Source organism: Trichosurus vulpecula, chromosome 3 (assembly GCF_011100635.1).
Source record: "Trichosurus vulpecula isolate mTriVul1 chromosome 3, mTriVul1.pri, whole genome shotgun sequence".
Taxonomy (NCBI): Eukaryota; Metazoa; Chordata; class Mammalia; order Diprotodontia; family Phalangeridae; genus Trichosurus; species Trichosurus vulpecula.
Genome location: NC_050575.1, coordinates 244,383,702 through 244,403,593, shown reverse-complemented (window position 1 = coordinate 244,403,593; position 19,892 = coordinate 244,383,702). Strand labels below are relative to the sequence as shown.

The 19,892-nt window shown below is 37.7% G+C and overlaps 1 protein-coding gene across 1 annotated transcript in view; it reads left to right on the top strand.

Moving 5' to 3' along the window:
* Window positions 1-19,892, top strand: part of TPO (thyroid peroxidase) — a 234,465-nt gene that overhangs the window by 21,776 nt on the left and 192,797 nt on the right. The window contains exon 3 of the mRNA XM_036751861.1: window positions 19,427-19,596. Coding sequence (XP_036607756.1) covers window positions 19,427-19,596 — 170 coding nt within the window. The remainder of the gene's footprint in view (window positions 1-19,426; window positions 19,597-19,892) is intronic.

Sequence of the window (19,892 nt, the reverse complement as noted above, 5' to 3'; positions counted from 1 at the left end):
GTTTTCATTTTTGTCTTTTTGTCTGTAGTGCCTACTACATTATGGTAACTTAATAAATGCTTCAAAATTAAATGCTTATCAAAATCATTTAACTCTCTGATCCTTAGTTTCTTCATCTGTAAAATGGTGAAGGGGGAACCAATAGCACCTACCTCATAGGCCAATGCCAGTATCAAATGAGATAATATCTGTAAAGCACTGTGCAAAAGCACTATATACATATAAATTAAATTAAAAGCCTGTATGTTTGCTTTTAACTTTGTTTTGATAAGCTTTTATTGATACATTTTTGCATTACCATAGTTTTCCCCAATATCACTCCTCCCAAAGAGTCATCATCCTATTTAATTAACAAATACTATTTTTAAAGATAAAAATAAATAAGAGGAAAAAATCCATGTAACTGATCAATATAGCAAAAAAGCTGAAAATACATGCAATGTACAACTCCTATGGATCTCAAAATGGTGGGGTGGGAGTGTTTTCTCTTATCTCTTCTTTTGAATCATGTTTGTTCTTTATAAATTTGCAACATTTGCTTTTGATTTTTTGTGGTTATTTCTATTATAATCTTTGTGTATATTGTTATCTTGGCTCTGCTTCTTTTACTCTGCATCAGTTCATGTAGATCTTTCCATGCTTCTCTATTGATTGGTTTTGTCATTTCTTACAGGATGTTAATATTCCATTACATTCACGTGCCATAATTTATTTATCTATTCCTTAATCAATAGATGTCAATTTTGGTTTCAATTCTTTGCTATCACAAAAAAGTGCTGCTAAAATATTTTAGAAAATTAATCAATAAACATTTGTCAAGTGCCTACTATGTGCCAGGCACTGGCTAAGTGCTGGAGAGATTTTAGAAGGGCAAAAGAGAGTTCCTATCCTCAAGAAGCTTACCATCTAAAGGGGGACATAACATGAAAGGTTGTTTTTCCCTTTGTTTTTGAAGAGGACCATGGCATCAGGGAAATGATGACATGACTTGCTGTTTACTTTGATTTGAATGAGAAAGGGTTGTGCAAGGTCAGCAGCTTTACTTTCTCCTCCAGAACCATCTGGATCCAGTGACCAGATATTCATCAGGATGACTGGAGATGACACATGGATGTACAATTTATTGAGTAGGAGGAGGTATGGTGGTGACAAGTTCAGACCTGTGCTTTAGGAAAAATCACTTTAGTGGCTGAAGGAGGATGGACTGGAACTGGGAGAGACTTGAAGCAAAGAGACCCATCATCAAACTATTGAAATAATTAAGGCATAAGGTGATAAGGGCCTGTACTAGAGTAGTGATGGTGTCAGAGCAGAGAAAGGGGAATATTCAAAAGATGTTGAAGAGAGTGAGATGATGGGTTTTGGTAACAGCTTGAATGTGGGGAAGGGAGGCAAGAAATGATGAGGAATCAAGGGTGATGCCTAGGTTGCAAGCCTGAGGGACTAGGAGGATGGTGTTGCCCTCTACACTAATAGAGAACTTTATATGGAGTTTATATAGAGATTATCTTCTTACCAATGGCCTCAATGGCAGCCCTAGTAATAGAATCTCTGGGTTAAAAGGGTATGGATATTTTAGTCACTTTTTTGGATAATTCCAAAGTGCATTACAAACTGATTATAATGATTCACGGTTCTACCAACACTCTAGTGTGTCTATCTTCTCACAACTCCCCCTACATCGACAATCACTTGTAATCTTTGCCAATTTTCAGGATTTTAGGTGAAACCTCAATATTATTCTGACCTTCATTTCTTTTATTATTAGTAATTGGGAGCATTCTTTTATCAATGTAAGTGTTAATAGTCCATATCTTTTTGCCATTTTAATGAGGAATGGTCATTTGGATATATGTGTGTATTTGTATGTATGTATTTGTATATAATATATACACACATAGGTATGTATCTATAGGGCATATATGCACATGTGTATTGTGTACATGTACACATATACATATATTACTTTGTCTTTGGGTTATATAAGTAAATGCATGAATATGTGTACATATTAATTTTGGTCTTTTGATTATACATCCATAGAAATATGTATTGAACACATGTTTGTATATGCGTATATATGTGATTTTTTGGCTTTATGGCTATACACATGTGTATGGATATACATGTGTGTGTTGTGTGTTTGAAAAAGGCCAAAACTTATATATGTGTGTATATATACACAGATGTGTGTATACATATGCACATATACAAGCACATATTTACATACACATATATATGTAACCAAAAGACAAAAGCCATTTTTCAATAAAATGCTCAAAGGATATAAACAAAAATGCATATGTGTATATATGTGTATATATATTTATATTTATCTAAACCTCTATATAGATATATCTATATTTATCTATCTATAAACAAAAATGCATATGTGTATATATGTGTACATACATTTATACTTATCTCTACCTGTATATAGATATATCTATTTATATTTATCTATCTTTATCTAGAGTTTACCTATCTTGGATACCAAACCTTTATCAGAGGAGAATTTTTCCTGATTTTTCCAAATTTTACTAGACTACTAAGAATAATTTTGAAGTAAATTGATGAGTGAGAGTAGCTAGGTGGTGAAGTGGATACAGTGCTGAGCCTGAAGTCCTGAAGACATCTTCCTGAGTTCAAATATGGCCTCAGACACTACCTGTGTGACTCTGAGCAAGTCACTTAGCCTTGTTTGCCTCAGTTTCCTCATATGTAAAACGAGCTGGAGAAGGAAATGGCAAACCAGTCCAGTATCTTTGCCAAGAAAGTCCCAAATGGCATCATGAAAAGTTAGACATAACGGAAACAACTGAACAACAACAAAAATCGATGTGTTTCCTCATACATTTCAGAATTGTAACATATATACATTTTTACAGTATTCTGATAACATGAAAAATTAATTTAGGAAACACAATTTTTAAAATATGTTATAATCTTGCAACTGGATAAAAGTGGGGAGGCACATACATGTTTAGAAATTTTCCTTGATTTTCTAGTTCTTTTTATATGAGAATGCTTCTCACTTTTCAAATCTTCCTCCTTGAGATATTTTGAAAATTGATCCCTTGTGTGCCTTTGAACTTTTTTTGCCTCTAGCACAAGTTTCTTCTATATATTGAGTCAGAGGATAAAGAAATTGAAAAGTTCCACAAATAACTTTACAAATCCTCTAATCCATGGCAACATATATATTAACACTCATTGGTCTTATTGCAACAAGTTAGGTAAAGGATGACAAAAATGACATTTGTCTTAAGAGAATTTATTAGATACTGATTGTATTCGGGGTACTATACTGGAATGGTTACTGGGGGAAATATAAAGTTTAGATAAAGCCTTATCATGAACATTTCAGTCTTGCAGAAAATATGTTGGAGAACATAATCGATATCTTGAGAAGGCAAAAGTCTCTCAACAACAGACTTATTTACCGAGCTGGTAACAGGTGCTGCATAAAGTTTAATATCCTAAGTAGTTCCCTTTGCATCAAGTTCATGAATATGGGAACTGATAGTAGAGACAGTTCCAGTTATATTAGCCTCACTAGGACAGGTGGTGAACATTGTGTTATGATCAGTCACTCTGCCAGGCAAAAAAACTATCCATGCCAATTTCACTAACAACAATAGGACTGGTGGCAGAAAGTGTTATGTTCTATTCCTTTTGCAATTAAAGGACTATTTACATCTGAGACTTCATTTACATGGTGCATGATTTCATAAGAATTACTCCAGTTGTCTTTTTTTCATTATTGGCTTCTTCATTTGATTGAATGGACATTTGATTTGAATGGGCATGCTCAGGGTCATGAAATGAAAGGTTATGAACTGGAAGACATTGGTTATAATGAAAATTAAACAGCACCACTCCCTAAAATCAATCAATAAACATTTATTACATGTGTAGTATGTCCCAGGTGCTGGGTAAAGCTACATCTTAGCAATTAGAAAATAATTCATTACCAACGGAGCTATGTCTATGGACAGTCAGCCCTTTGGATGGATAGAGCAAAGGTCAAGTAAATGCCAGTTTTTTTATTGGTGGGGGTACTAGTTAGAGGTAAAAAAAACACCACACACAATTTCATCAGCTTCAATGTAACCTGTCTAAATAAGTTTTAACTACAAAAAATGGAAAATGGACATAAATCACAACATTGATTCTGATTATCTCCCTTTCCTAGAGAAATTTAAGCAATTAAAGTTACTGTGATAGTTAGACAGAAACTACATAAACCAACAAATGTGGGCAACATTTGGGGCAAGAAATTAAATATTGTAGCTACAGTAAATACTTCCTTAGAATATAAGCTCAGTTATAAAATATTAAGCAGGAGGATGAAAGATTACATGTGATATTGCTTCAAAAAAGTATTTTTAAAAAATACAAAAGTATAGTTTGAGGAGATATCCAGCTAAGCCAGGTGATCCTGAGCATTTATCAGTAAAGCTGGAAGGAAGATATCAACAGACATGAACATGGACATTTTAGAAAGGATACAGTCTCATTAACTATGATAGTGGAACCACTGTTTTGGATGCTACCACTTCAGTGGAAAAGTGAAAAAGATAGAGTTAAGAAAATTGACTGCTCTCAATCCTCAACTTTCTACATTTGTAACCTTAGACTCATCACTTCGTTAAACTTTACTCTTTTCATCTAAAAATAATAAAGAGGTCCGACTCCGTTATTCCCAAGATATTTGAAAAGGGGGGAGATAACATGAGAATAGAGAAGGTCAAAAAATATATATCCCCCAAAAATGACTGCAAAGCCATCAACCACCATGGACCTTTATGTCTGTTTTGTCATCTCTAGAAAATGTTTATGTGAATAGTTCATGTACATATTGAGAATATACTGGGTGAGACCATGAGAAGAAAACACAAAATTTTCTGCATCAGGCCAGTCATACAACTGGCTGGGGCATACAGAACATAAATCCTACTCTGACTATTATTTGATTTTTTAAAATATTCAATGCCATAAATTTTTTTCTCCAAAATAAAGTTTAAAACAACCCAATACTTTTATACAACAGTGTAGTGTGGTAGAAAGAGTTGCTGGATTTAGAATCAGGAGACCTAGGTTCAAATCTTGTTTTCAACACTTATTAACTGTTAATATAATAATGGATGCGAACTTCTGTGAACCTCGATTTCCTCTTCAGCAAAACGGGAAAGTGTTTTTTACACTAGGGCAGCTAGGTGGTGCAGTGGTTAGAGTGCCAGGCCTGGAGTCAGAAAGACAATTTCCTGAGTTCAAATTCAGACTCATACACTTACTATCTGTGTGACACTGGACAAGTCACTTAACCCTGTTTACCTCAGTTTCCTCTTCTGTAAAATGAACTGGAGGAGGAAGTGGCAAATCACTCCAATATCTTTTCCAAGAAATCCCTAGAGGTCATGAAGAGTCTAGCACAATTTAAGCAACTGAACAACAATTTACTACACTACCTCCCAGAATTTTGTGGGGAAAGTACTTTGTAAAATTTAAGGCAATATAGAAATGTGAGTTATTATGCTGATTTTTCATTGACTATAATTCTTTTTACAAAGCTGAGGACTTTTTTTATTAAGACATCCTCTGACCTTCTTTACCTCCCTTCAAGTTTTATTTTATTTATTATTTTATCCCTGTTCTCCAACCTGGGAAACGGGATGTGTGACTCTTTGTCATTATCAATGAAAGAGCACTTATTAAGTACTTGCTATATGCCAGACACTGCTAAGCACTGGTAACATGAAGAAAAGAAATAGTAAAGCTCATATTATAATTGTACATACAAGATGAAAATGACTAGATGCATAGAAAATATATCTAGCATAGTGGTTAGCCAGAGACCACTAGGACTAGTGACCTTTGTCTTCAGGGTTTGCCCTGGGTTCATTACTCTAGAGGTCCTCCCTAACAGGAAGGAAAGAAGTAACAAAGGATACCCCGTGTTGGGGTGGTCTGTTCTCTAATGTCATTGGCACAAGTTCCCCTCCCCATTCCTCTAATTGTTTAGAACTAGTAACTAATACCCTAGTTGAATTGAGTCATTTAACATAAATTACCTTTTACAAAGGAATAATTATTTCAAAGATATCACAAAAACAAAATTTATAGATATTTTCCCCAATGCATCCTGGGCATACTACCTTGATGTTTGGGGAAGTAGGCTACAATTTACCTCAGATCCTACATATCACTGGTCTCCACCAAGTTCACATATAGATGTGATATGATGGCTAGATAAGCCCGTGTCTTAACAATGGATTAGGTTCCTGAAGATCATTCTCAAAGGTAGTTCTTTGCTTCTTGGGCCATAGATGCTGCCCTGGCTTCAAAATCTTGCCTAGACTATGACTCTCAGATTCCCATCATCCCTATTCTGACCTCTTGAAAATGTCAAGGTTCATGTGTTCTCTCATCAGATGAAGGGAGCCACAGAGTCAGCTAGCTTTCCTCCAAACCAATGAATGGCTAACAGCTAATAGCTGAGAGTAATGGGCCATTTTCAATGCTTCCACACCCAATCAGAGGGCTTCATCTTTAACATGTGGCTAACCAACTGGAACCAATTACAGAAGTCTACTCAGACTCCATGGTCTCTTCAAGACACATCACCATGACTCCTTGAAGGAGCTCTTCAATGACCTCCATGTGAAGCGATGACATCTAAAAACTCTATAAATATGCCATTTCACCATTACAGAATAATTATAACTATTTGAGAAGCTAATACACAAACCTCATTGTGACACTTGCTATTTTACATGTCACTACCACTGAGTAAAGCCTACAACACTAAGTGGGTTTCTTTCTTTCTTGTGGTTTTTCTCTCTGTGCATGACTCTAACCCTCTCAGCTGGCCTTCTACTACCTTTGATGATTGCTACTGTCACTGTTGTTACCCCAGCTGCTCTGCAAGCTAATAATCTGCTGTTTGTGTGTCTGAAAAGACAGATGCCTTTCAAAATCTCACCAAACCCTTTAACAAAACAAGGGAGATGCAAATAGGAGGTGGCTCCATCCTAGACAAAGGCTTACCTGAGACACCATATGCTCTTAAGCTCAATTAGTGAGAGAAGAGCATTCCTCCACTGGCCTCTAGAGCTCATAAAGTCATCTCTACATCTTGAGTCCAACAGAAAGCAAAAGGCCTGAAGGGCAGAGGTTGGTCCTTTAGTATATCCATGAAATTTCAACTCAGCATCCAATTTAAAGCAACCCCTTGGAAGACAGGAAGAAAGAGTATATTTCTCACCTGCTCTGAATAAGGGAAGGCCTCTTCTATTATGCATCCCCAAGGAATACTACATTCTTCTTCCTGGTTAAAACACTTGCTGTCCTTGGTAAATCTCTGGTGTGCATTTAGCAGTTTTATTGTCTATATTCCCAATTAATAGTAGTCCTCTGGAGTTCCCCAGAGGTTTAACAATGTTCTTTTCTAGTGCTTTATAAGAAAAAGTCTTAAAACAGCCCTTTTGGCACAAAAGTTACACCACTTCACATTTACAGGCAGAAATCACAATTACCACCAAATACTGTTCTGCAAATTCACCAAACAAATGACACTTTATACAGCTTATCTAACATCATTGCATATTTAGTATTTAACAAGGGCCTTAATCAACTCAAATAAAGAAAATGGAAAATAAAATGGAAATGGGGAAAAATATATGCAACCAGCAAAAGGGAATATAGAGAAAATGGAAAGCTGATGAGCTGCTATCTGAACCTAGCTTCCAACAAGCATGAAGTTCTCCCCAAGAGGAACTGTGATCAGTGATAAGTGGAAGTCACCCTCTCATCCTCAGGTGAATAAGTAAAGTTTCCTGGTTGAAAACTTTTCCATGAGTCTCTCAGAGTCTAGGGCCATCCAGCTTGCATGGGGATAAAAATCTCTGTGGATGTCTTTCTATAAAAGGCACATCAACATTTCTCCAGGGGTTGCTATGCTATAAGCGACTCCCTTAATCATTCAGAATATTTTTTAGATACATATACCAAAATAATATTAAATTTCCCCTAGTGGATCTCTGTCACAACAAGGGCATTCTGAGATCAACAACCTCAGCATAAAAAGAAGAAGAAAAAGTAATTACTAAGAGTGGAGCTCACAAAAGGATTAAGAACTCAGGTCACTGAAATAAGCTCCTCAAAATGGAAGAGGTCCTCCTTTAGTACTCGTTTTTATTAGAATCAGCCTCTCAAAAGTAATAGAAGATGTCCCACATCTAATGATATTATTAAGCTCTTCTCCTCCAACTCACACTCAAACTAGCATATCACGGTCTTAAAACTTAGCTGACTCTACTTAGAGTTTTAGGGTTAACACTTATGGTTGGGGTGGGGGAGGTGAGGGTTCCCAAGTGTTATCACTGTCAAACCCTATTTGGCGTATTCTTCCCTCACATATCAATGACCAATTAATATTTACCTAATATCATCGAACCACTGATTATCATCCAGTATCATTTTGACCAGTTGATATCTCCTTGATATCACTGATAACTAATTAACAGGGGCAGAGCCAAGATGGCGGCTGGAAAGCAGGGACTAGCATGAGCTCCCCACCAAGTCCCTCCAAAAACCTTTAAAAATGGCTCTGAACCAATTCTAGAACTGCAGAACCCACAAAATAGCCGAGGGAAGCAGGGCTCCAGCCCAGGACAGCCTGGATGGTCTCTGGGTGAGGTCTATCCCACACGGAGCTGGGAGCAGAGTGGAGCAGAGCCCAGTGTGGGCCTCGCAGACCAACAAGACCAGGAGCTGGGCGGAGTGGGCCCTAGCACCCTGAATCAGTGAGCTGCAGCAGTTACCAGACTTCTCAACCCACAAACACCAAAGACAACAGAGAAGGTTAGTGGGAAAAGCTGCTGGGGATGGGGGATAGAGTTCATGGTTCAGCTACCACCCCCAGGGCAGCAGAGGTGGGGCAGCTACAGAACTACAGCTGCAGTTGCTTCTGGCCCCAGGCCCACCTGGTGGGAGGAATTAAATGGCAGATCAGAGAAGGAGTGCAGAGCCTGCTAAAGATCTGAGTTCAGTCCGGGTTGGGGGTTCTTGGGGAAGGAGGAGTGCTGGTGTGGCAGAGCTGGCTGTGATAGCTCTGAAAACAACAGTGCATTCCCTCAAGCTTGGAACAAAATACTCTTTACTCTTCAAGCTGTCATACCCTGCTGAAAAACTCAAGGGTCAAGTAAGTTGGCTGGGAACATGGCCAGGCAGCGAAAACACACCCAGATTCAGTCTCAGACTTTGGAATCTTTCTTTGGTGACAAAGAAGACCAAAAGATACAGCCAGAAGAAGTCAACAAAATCAAAGAGCCTATAAGAAAAGCCTCCAAGAAAAACACAAACTGGTCTCAGGCCATGGAAGAGCTCAAAAAAGGATTTGGAAAACTAAGTTAGAAAAGTAGAGGAAAAATTGGGAAGAGAAATGAGAAGGATGCGAGAAAATCATGAAAAACAAGTCAACGACTTTCTAATGGAGACATAAAAAAATGCTGAAAAATACACTAAAGGAAGCAACACCTTAAAAAATAGACTAACTCAAATGGCAAAAGAGCTCCAAAAAGCCAATGAGGAGAAGAATGCCTTGAAAGGCAGAATTAGCCAAATGGAAAAGGAGGTCCAAAAGACCACTGAAGAAAATACTACTTTAAAAATTAGATTGGAGCAAGTGGAAGCTAGTGACTTTATGAGAAATAAAGATATTATAAAACAGAACCAAAGGAATGAAAAAGTGGAAGATAATGTGAAATATCTCATTAGAAAAACCACTGACCTGGAAAATAGATTCAGGAGAGATAATTTAAAAATTATTGGACTACCTGAAAGCCATGATCAAAAAAAGAGCCTAGATATCATCTTTCAAGAAATTATCAAGGAGAACTGCCCTGATATTCTAGAGCCGCAGGGCAAAATACAAATTGAAAGAATCTACCAATTGCCTCCTCAGATAGATCCCAAAAAGAAATCTTCTAGGAATATTGTCGCCAAATTCCAGAGCTCCCAGATCAAGGAGAAAATACTGCAAGCATCCAGAAAGAAACAATTTGAGTATTGTGGAAACATAATCAGAATAATCCAAGATCTAGCAGCTTCTACATTAAGAGATCAAACGGCTTGGAATACAATATTCTGAAGGTCAATGGAGCTAGGATTAAAACCAAGAATCACCTACCCAGCAAAACTGAATATCATGCTCCAAGGCAAAATATGGATTTGCAATAAAATAGAGGACTTTCAAGCTTTCTCAGTGAAAAGACCAGAGCTGAATAGAAAATTTGACTTTCGAACACAAGAATCAAGAGAAGCATGAAAAGGTAATCAAGAAAAAGAACAAGAAAAAGAAATCGCAAGGGACTTACTAAAGTTGAACGGTTTGGTTACATTCCTACATGGAAAGATGATGTGTATGATTCATGAGACCTCAGTATTAGGGTAGCTGAAGGGAATATGCATATGTGTGTGTGTGTGTTTGTGTGTATGTATATATGTGTGTGTGTATGTATGTATATATGTATGTGTGTGTGTGTATATATATATATACATATATATATATACATATATATATGGAGAGAGAGAGAGAGAGAGCGGGCACAGCGTGAGTTGAAGATGAAAGGATGATATCTAAAAGAAATAAAATCAAATTAAGGCATGAGAGAGGAATATATTGAGAGAGGGAGAAAGGGAGAGATAGAATGGGGTCAATTATCTCACATAAAAGCGTCAAGAAAAAGTAGTTCTGGAGGAAGAGAAGAGAAGGCAGGTGAGGGGGAATGGGTGAATCTTGCCCTCATCGGATTTGACCTGAGAAGGGAATACCATACACACTCAATTGGGTATCTTACCCCACAGGAAAGAAGGAGGAAGAAGATAAAAAAGGGGGGATGATTGAAGGGAGGGCAGATGGGGGAGGAGGTAATCAAAAACAAACACTTTCGAAAGGGGACAGGGTCAAGGAAGAAAATCGGATAAAGGGGGATAGGCTAGGAAGGAGCAAAATATAGTTAGTCTTTCACAACGTGAGTATTGTGGAAGTGTTTTATATGATTATACGCATGTGGCCTATGTTGAATTGCTTGGCTTCTTAGGGAGGGTGTGTGGGAAGGGAAGAGGGGAGAGAATTTGGAACTCAAAGTTTTAAAAACAGATGTTAAAAAACAAACAAAAAAAAGTTTTTGCATGCGACTAGGAAATAAGATACATAGGCAATGAGGCGTCGAAATTCATCTTGTCCTACAAGAAAGGAAGGGAAAAGGGGATGGGAGGGGAGTGGGGTGACAGAAGGGAGGGCTGACTGGGGAACAGGGCAATCAGAATATATGCCATCTTGGAGTGAGGGGGTGGGTAGAAATGGGGAGAATATTTGTAATTCAAACTCTTGTGAAAATCAATGCTGAAAGCTAAATATATTAAATTAAATAAACTAAAAAAATAAAATAAAATAAAAATTATAAAAAGATAACTAATTAACAAACAGCTTTGACAAAGAGTTATTTAATAGCTAGAACTGTTAGAAGATAGAGCAAGAACTGAAATACATTATCCCACATGAATTGGAGCACATTCTGTCCTCTACACTTTGGCCCTTAGGGAGAGTGGGCTCAGACTTTAAGTAGTATCTACAAAGCATTCTCCTACCAACTTTACTTCTGGGTGTGTTAGAGATACTTCAAGACACTGCATCTCAACTGCTAGATTCATTCATTTTGGGGCTGGATCAATCAAGTTGCTTCTCAAGGCTTCACTGACTCATGAAGCTTGGCTGTTGTGGTCATCCACAGTATCTGCTATGGTCTGTAATTGTTGGACTTTGAGTGGTTCCTCGAACCTTTTAAAGTCCAAAACGTCACCAAGTGGCTCATTCTGTCTCTGATACTCATTCTCCTAATTATGAAAGAACAAACACAAAAAGGCAAAGAACCTAAATCAACATTTGTTCATGGTCATGTGTTGGCCTACATAGGAGAGTAAGCCTGAGGCCCAACCATCACCCCAGATCCTAAAAGACCCTCCCTGCTCTTGGAGCCTTTCATATGCCCATTCTCTTCTAGACCAGCAGCCAATTAAGAGATTTTTCATCACCACAATATTAGCTGACAGAAAACAGTCACAGAGTACTTGTGCACACTCTGAAGTAGGGGAATGGGCCATTGACTATTCACTGTCACACATTTCCAGCTGCAGGTTCCTCAAGCCTCTTCATGGGTAGGCTCCAAGCAAAACACATTGTGTATGCTCAAATGACTGGGCTCCTATTGCCTCTAAAGACAGTGTCCTTGCACTGCATCATACTGCTTCTGCACACCATCATAGCTTTCATGAAACTAGGACCAGAGTAGGACTTAAATGATTAAATGTTTGAAACTCAGTATTCAAAAATTGAAATATTAGTACTTCAACAACCCACCTCAACTATCTGGCAACCTATCTATCTGAAACATAGCCAAGAAATAGAAAGAAAATTTTAAAAAGAACCCTAAGAAGTCTGATAAATTTCACAAAACCCATGTTTTTAAAGATCCTGTACTTGGTACATAGGTCGTCTCTTTACTTTTATTTTACACACTATCTTAACAATTTATTTTTCTGGTTTCTCAACCCACAGCAGATTAAAAGCAGTAAATCTGAAGTATGTGTGTTCAAGCAAGGCATTTGGGGTTAGGCTAGTGAAGGGCAAAAGAATTGGAATTAGTGAGAAGTAGTAGCTGACAGGTGAAGGAGACACACGTTAAAAACAGACCCATTCATTGATTATGGCAGCCTGGCCAATGTGGTATCAAAACAGTCATAGATGTCTCATTTAGCCCTGAGGCTATCCCTGCATTGTGTCAGGGTAAAAAAAAATCAATGTATATGATGAAGGGGGAAAGGGAAAGGAATAAGCATTTATAAAGTGCCTACTATGTGACTTTCACTGTGCTAAGCACTGTTCAGATGTTATCTTAGTTGATACAAACATCTCATGAAGAAAAAAAGTTCTATAGTCAATTCATTCTGTTGAAAATGGACAATGTGAGGTATACTTTAGAAAGATACCTATCCAAAATAATTAAAGTGAAAAGTATAGACCTTGGTGCTTAATAAAGGAGTAGATCCTTCTCTACTATTGAAAATCTCTGATATCTAGAAAAAATTATTCCATGAGGAATTATTCCTAGAGAGCTGTGGTTTTACCAAACTATTGTTTCTTGGTTGGACAGTATTCTAGGTTCACTGGATTTAGAGCTAGCAAGGAACCTTAGGGAATCATTGTAGCCTAACCACTTTACACAGAAGGAAACTGAGACCCAAAGGGGTGAGAAAATGCCCAAGCTAACACAGCTGGTTTGTGGCAGAGTTGAAGCCAGAACAGTTGTCTTCAACCACATGATGCCCAAACATCAAGTCATTTCTCCCAATTCAGTCATTGAGCTCAGTCTGCCAGCCAAATACCTTGGCTTCATGGTGGCAAATAGCCAGTCATCCTGAATTTTTTTTACCAAATAGAATGAAGGATTTACAAAGGCATAAACACAAATTCTCCAGCTACAAATTAGGAAACAAACAAAAAAAAACTATTTTAAACAAATGAGGAGTGTATACACAGGGAGACCATAATGTGCACTTTCAAAACATTTTGCCAGTTTAGTGATGTCTTTTGTACACAATAGATTTCCCACTGCCAAGTGGCATGAACAATATTATGTCATTAAAAAAATCATAATAAACCTGCTCCAAGAGGCAAGAGATTGAGTCCTAATTGTCTTCTATTATGTTTTGGCAATGTAACCCCAGGCAAGTTATTTGTCTTTTCTTGTCCTTAGTTATTTCATCTGTAAAATGAGTGATAATAATTCTATCTCTTCCTAATGTCATAGTCTGCACCAGGTACTGTTAACTTGAGGTCCCTTTCAGCTCTTGGATAAGTTTTAATTGGCAGGCACTCCATGGATGCTTGTGGATTTGGGCTTTCTCACAGCCTAGAAGATTTGTTCTTTCTCTCTTCTGTAACCCCTGTTCTTGGGATCTCTTTAAAAGTTTATAACCTCAGGGCCTTGTGTCATATTCAAGCATTAGGACAAAGATGTACCAGCTGGACATCCTGGAATGTGGAAAATTGATTTCAGTGCTGCCAAAAAGAGTACAACTGCTCAAAAGGTCACTAAACATTGCTAGTTACTCGTCCCACTGGAATCTGAGAAACAGAAACACTTTTTTAAATGCAAAAGCAACAGACCATACAAGAATTAACATTTTTCATCACTACTCTGAGTTTTGGCCTAAAAGATATGAGTTACATACTCATGTGGGTGCACTGAGATTTTTCTGTAATAAATTTGCTTTGAAATACCCTCAAATAATAATTTTTAAAAATAATAACTACTTTTTAATGTGTTAGATTTTCAAAGCACCATATTATCTCATTTGGTCCTGAGTACTAAGCACTTTGGCACAGGTGCAGTGGTGCAGTGGGTGGAAGGCTGGACCTGGAGTCAGGAAGACAATTTTCCGAGTTCAAATACAGCCTCAGATACTTACTAGCAGTGTGACTGATACTGGGGCAAGTTACTTAACCCTATTAGCCTCAGTTTCTTCATTTATAAAATGAGCTGAGGAAAGAATGGGAAACCGCTCTGGTATCTTTGCCAAGACAACCCCAGATGGGGTCATGAAGAAACAGACAGGACAACACCAAATAACAACTAACCACTTCAAGCAGCTTCCTCTGTCAGGCCACCTCCAGCCATGATCAATAGTCATAATCAATCAATCATTACTCTATTGAAATCTTTTCATCAGCCACTTAGCTGCTATTGGCATAACCTCTGCACCATCACTCCCAACCTATTTCCAGTCCTAGAACCAGAATCAAATCCATACTTGCACCCTACTGTCAATCTACTCAGACTGATAAATCCTCGGCACCCCTTTGACTTCACTCACCTGTGTTCAGTAACTTTCAAACCAAAGCACTCCCTCCCCTTGTGTGTTGTTTCCCCTCACTAGAATTATAAGCTCCTTGGGGATGAGGACTCTCTTTTCTTCTATTTTTATATCCTCAGGCCCGGGCACAGGGCTGGGCAATAATGTTTACTAGTTGTTTTCATTTATTTCTTCTTTCATCCACCCAAGTAGGCTAGTGCTAGACAAAGGGAAGCTCTGGGCTGATTATGAAATAGTACCTAACCTACAGGACACAGTCCTGTTTTCTAATGATGAGGGTGTTAAATTTGAGTTTTCTAGCATAAATATACATCTAGCCACATTGTGGCCTATTTTTTTCTTGAACAAAATGTGCTCAAGTTACCTCGAATTTTGTATGCAGAGAATGGATTAGGAATAAAGTGAGGGGATCAAGCAAGTAACAATTGCAAGATAAAATCAACATAGTTTATATAAAGTAAAATTTCAAACCCATGACTAGCAAGAAAAACATTTGTGGTTTTCAGATCTTTTCTAATCAAGTTGTTCGGAAGGACTGTGTAATAAGGCAGTAAAGTGGAAGACAAAAGGATGTGGAGTCAGAAAACCAAGACTCAAGTCTTAGCATTTCCAGTTAGTAGAGTTGTGACTAGTCAGTTACCTACAAGCTCTTTGAGGACAGGGGTCATTTTGTTTTTATCTTTGTATCCTTAGTTCCCTATCTAATGCCTCTCACACAGTAGGCAACAAATAAATGCTTTCTGGGTTAAATGAAATTATAAGCCACCTCTCTGGACCTCATTCTCTCATATGGTAGTGGCAATAATACTACCAAACTTTCATGGTTGTTGTCAGAATCAGATGAGATGATGGATGTGAAAGTGTCTTATAAGCATAGAGGCCTAGACAAATGTGAATTACTATTTATGAATGAGGTCACAAATATATTGGGTATTTTCCTCATAGCTTGATGCATGAAGAAATTAAATGATTAGAGGTGAAGGGTAGTTTTGAAAAGATAGCTTAGACTATTTCTATACATGTTCATTGAATTATAACTTTTGGTTAATTTTTTTTATTTTAGTTCTTTACTATTTTATTTTTCCCTGATTACATGTAAAAACAATTTTAATCATTCATGTTTAAAATTTTGAGTTCCAAATTCTCTCTTTCCCTCTCCACCCCCCTCATTGAGAAGGGAAGCAATTTGATGTAGGTCATATATACATGTGTAGACCAAAATTTAAAACCCAAGAAAACTAAACGGATGAAATGCTTCAATTTGTATTCAAATTCTCTTAGTTCTTTCTCTGGCTATGGATAGCATTTTTCATCATAAGTCCTTCAGAGTTCTCTTGGATCATTGTATTGCTGAGAATAGATTATCTTACACTATTACTATCACTGTGTATAATTTTCTCCTGGTTCTACTCATTTCACTTTGTGTCAGTTTATGTAAGTCTTTCCAGGTTTTTCTGAAAGCATCTAGCTCATCATTTCTTTTTTTTTTTAAAGGCTGCTCAAAGTTTATTGGTTTCTGTTAAGTACAAAGTAAACAAGTTACTGAGTCTGCTGAAAAGCACATAGGTGATTCAAAAAACAATAACAGTGTGTTTTCTTTTACTATTTTTTGGTGTTTTGCTTTCATTTTCCTTTAAAAAAAACCACACACCCAACACAACTACTTCTACACTTAAGCAGCCTATCTATTCTAAGGGAATAGTTGGGAAATGGAAGGGAGGGAGGGAGAAAGGGCTCTGATGCCTAGAACACTTCAGAAGCGGGGAGCAGCAAGGAGGGTGCTGCTGCCTATGCAGAAGGCCCAGTGCTGGCCTTGCTGGGCTCACTGACATGCCACTTCCTTATATCCTCCTAAGCCAGGTCACAGGTGATCGTGCCATGTGCAATCTGGAAAGTTCCTGAGTGCTCTGGAGAGTCCAATACAGTTGTCATGAATGGATGACATGACTTCCCGAAGAAGAAGCTTGCCCACCAGTGGCCTGGGTCTGATTTGGGAAGACCAGGATGGTGGGGAATCACTTCCCCTGAGTACTCAGCACTTCCACAGGAGCTGTTGCTGGAAGTGGAACCCAGATGCCTTCGGTAGTAGTCATGGGTTGCTACAAGTGAACCACTGGACGGGATTGCTGCTGTGTTGCTGGTTCCTCTTAAGATGATATAAACCTTAGTGGCTACTTCAGAACAGCCCCTGCCAGGCAGTGGGCTGTGGCAGATGATCACAGGTGACCCGGCTTGGAATCAAGGGGAAGGTGGCACTAGGCTACAGAGTCCATTTATAAAGGAGATTATGGGAGGATACTCCATGGCAACGAAAATGCAAGAGGTCTTTGGGTTTTTAGCTCATCATTTCTTATAGCACAATAGTATTCCATCACAATCATATATTACAACTTGTTTAGCCATTCCCCAATTGATGGGCATCCCCTCAATTTCCAATTTTTTGCCACCAGAAAAGAGCTACCATAAATATTTTTGTACATATAGGTCCTTTTCCTTTTTTTTGTCTCTTTTGGGATTCAGACCTTGTAGTGGTATTGCTAGGTCAAAGGGAATGTATAGTTTTATAAGCCTTTGGGAGTAGTTCCCAATTGCTCCACATAGTGGTTGAATCAGGTCATAACTCCACCAACAGTGCATTAGTGTCTCAGTTTTCCCACATCCCCTCCAACATTTGTCGGTTTCCTTTTCTATTCTGTTAGCCAATCTGATAGATGTGAGGTAGTACCTCAGAATTGTTTTAATTTGCATTTCTCCAATCAATAGTAATTTAGAGCATTTTTTTCATGTGGCTGTAGATAGCTTTGATTTCTTCTGAAAACTTCCTGTTCATGTTTTTTATCATTTATCAATTGGGAAATGGCTCTTAATTTTATAAATTTTACTCATATCTCTATATGAGAGATCAGGCCTTTAGCACAGAAACATGTTTCAATTTTTTTCCACAGATATGATTACTAACTGTATTTCTCTCTATCCGATTTCCCCCATTTATTCTATTCTCTCCAATAGGAAAAATTGTAATCAATCAATTTGGTGGTTGGCTTACCATTCACTTCATTTACTAATATTTTCTTTTTCATTGGGTAGACACCGTATAGGGCAAATAGTGTGGTGTCATAAATGGAATGAAGAAAAAGAAGTTAAGAAACCCAATTTCCAATCCTGGCTCCCAATCCTTTGACCTGTGTGATGTTTGACAACTTTATGAGACCAAAGGAATGCAAGTTAGAAAATGACAATAGAGATCAATTAGTTACCATCCATCCTCCCTCAGATTGATGCCCAGAAAAGCCAAGTAGTAGAATTAGTATCCAAACCTGTCCTCTGATTGCAATTCAAATTGTCATGTTTAATATGATTTCTCTATACCTCAGATACCTCTTCTTCAAAATGAGAAACTTGGTCTATCTGGTCTCTGAGATCCTTTCGTTCTTGATTCTTAGCAATTTCTCGAAAAAAAAAGTTTCTTGATATCTATTGTTTTTACCTTACTTTCATTTCTAAATATTTGTACTAGTTTTCTTTTTTTTTTTGGTCATTCCCCAGTTAACAAGCATCTATTTTATTTCAGTTCCTTGCTACTCCAAAAGAAAAAGTATTTCTTTAAGTTTCTTGATAAATAGGATATTTTTCTTTTGTCATGGCAAGAAAATCTGCTGTTTACAATTTAGAATACAAGGCAGCAAAGTACTTTATTCTGTAAATTTGTTACTTGCAAAGAGAAGTGTCAGTTGCCGCAAATAGAAGTGTGACAATAGGGGACAAATGGGCTTTTGAATACTCGACATTTCCTACAGGTATTTATAGTACCTAGAAAACACATAGTGATGTTGGCTTCTCAACTTGTCATCCACTGTCCTTGGGAACAGTGTTTAATGTTTCACAGAATGAGAGACACAAACTTTCTAATCTGGTAGCCTGTCATTGGTCCCAGCAGTCCAAGACAAAGCAAAATCCATCTTTGGTTGACCTTGCCCATGAATTAGGACAAAGAAAGGCAAAGCACTGAGATAGAAGTTCGTACTAAAATTCCATTACTTATGTCAAGAAAGAGAAAATAAAGTTCCCTCCCCAACTTTGCCACCATACTTTTTTATGTTTTAACTATTAGGAGTTGACACCTACCAGCAAGACCTCTTAGTGAAATGTTATGAATATTTTAAAACTTTCTTAACACAATTCCAAATTTCTTTCTAGAAGGTTTGGAAGGATTCACAACTTCACCAAGGCTATATTTGTGTGGCTGACTTCCCACAGCTCCTCCAACATTGATTAGTTCTCTTTTGTCATCTCTGTCATTTTGCCGGATGCAAAGTGAAACCATGGAATTCTTTTAGTTTTGCACTTCTATTTATACTTTCATTTATAATCTTTATTTTGTGGTCAGGTTATACCTTAGGCCACAGTGTTCTGCATCCCTTGAATTCTAGTCATTCAATGTGTCTGAAAGGGCTAATTATTTTTATGTTTCCTTTTTGTTCTGCAGGAACCTCAAAAAGAGGGAACTAAATTCCCCAGCTCAACTCTTCTCCTTCTCTAAACTGCCAGAGAGAACAAGCCAAGATGTTTCCAGAGCAGCAGAAATAATGGACAATTCAATCCGATCAGTAAAAGAAAAAGTTTTCCCACAGCACAAGAAACCTTGGCATCCAACTGGTAAATATGACTCCTCTTTTTCATCTTCTCCCTTCCTCCCTGCCACCCCCAAACCCCATGACTTTTCAGCTATGAACAAGGGGAAGCTGCAGAGTCACCTTTCAAATGAAAGTTATGCTGATTTCATCTGGCAGGGTGTTTTCTTATTTGGCTCCAGGCAAAAATACGGTTTATCCCTGACTATTCAGTCAGTAGAAAAGTGCCATTCTTAGAAAATACTTATAAAATAGTCACCGTATTTTTTATTTCTTGTTTGGCCAGGGAGAGAACGTTCTGCAATTTCAGTTCTATCTTGA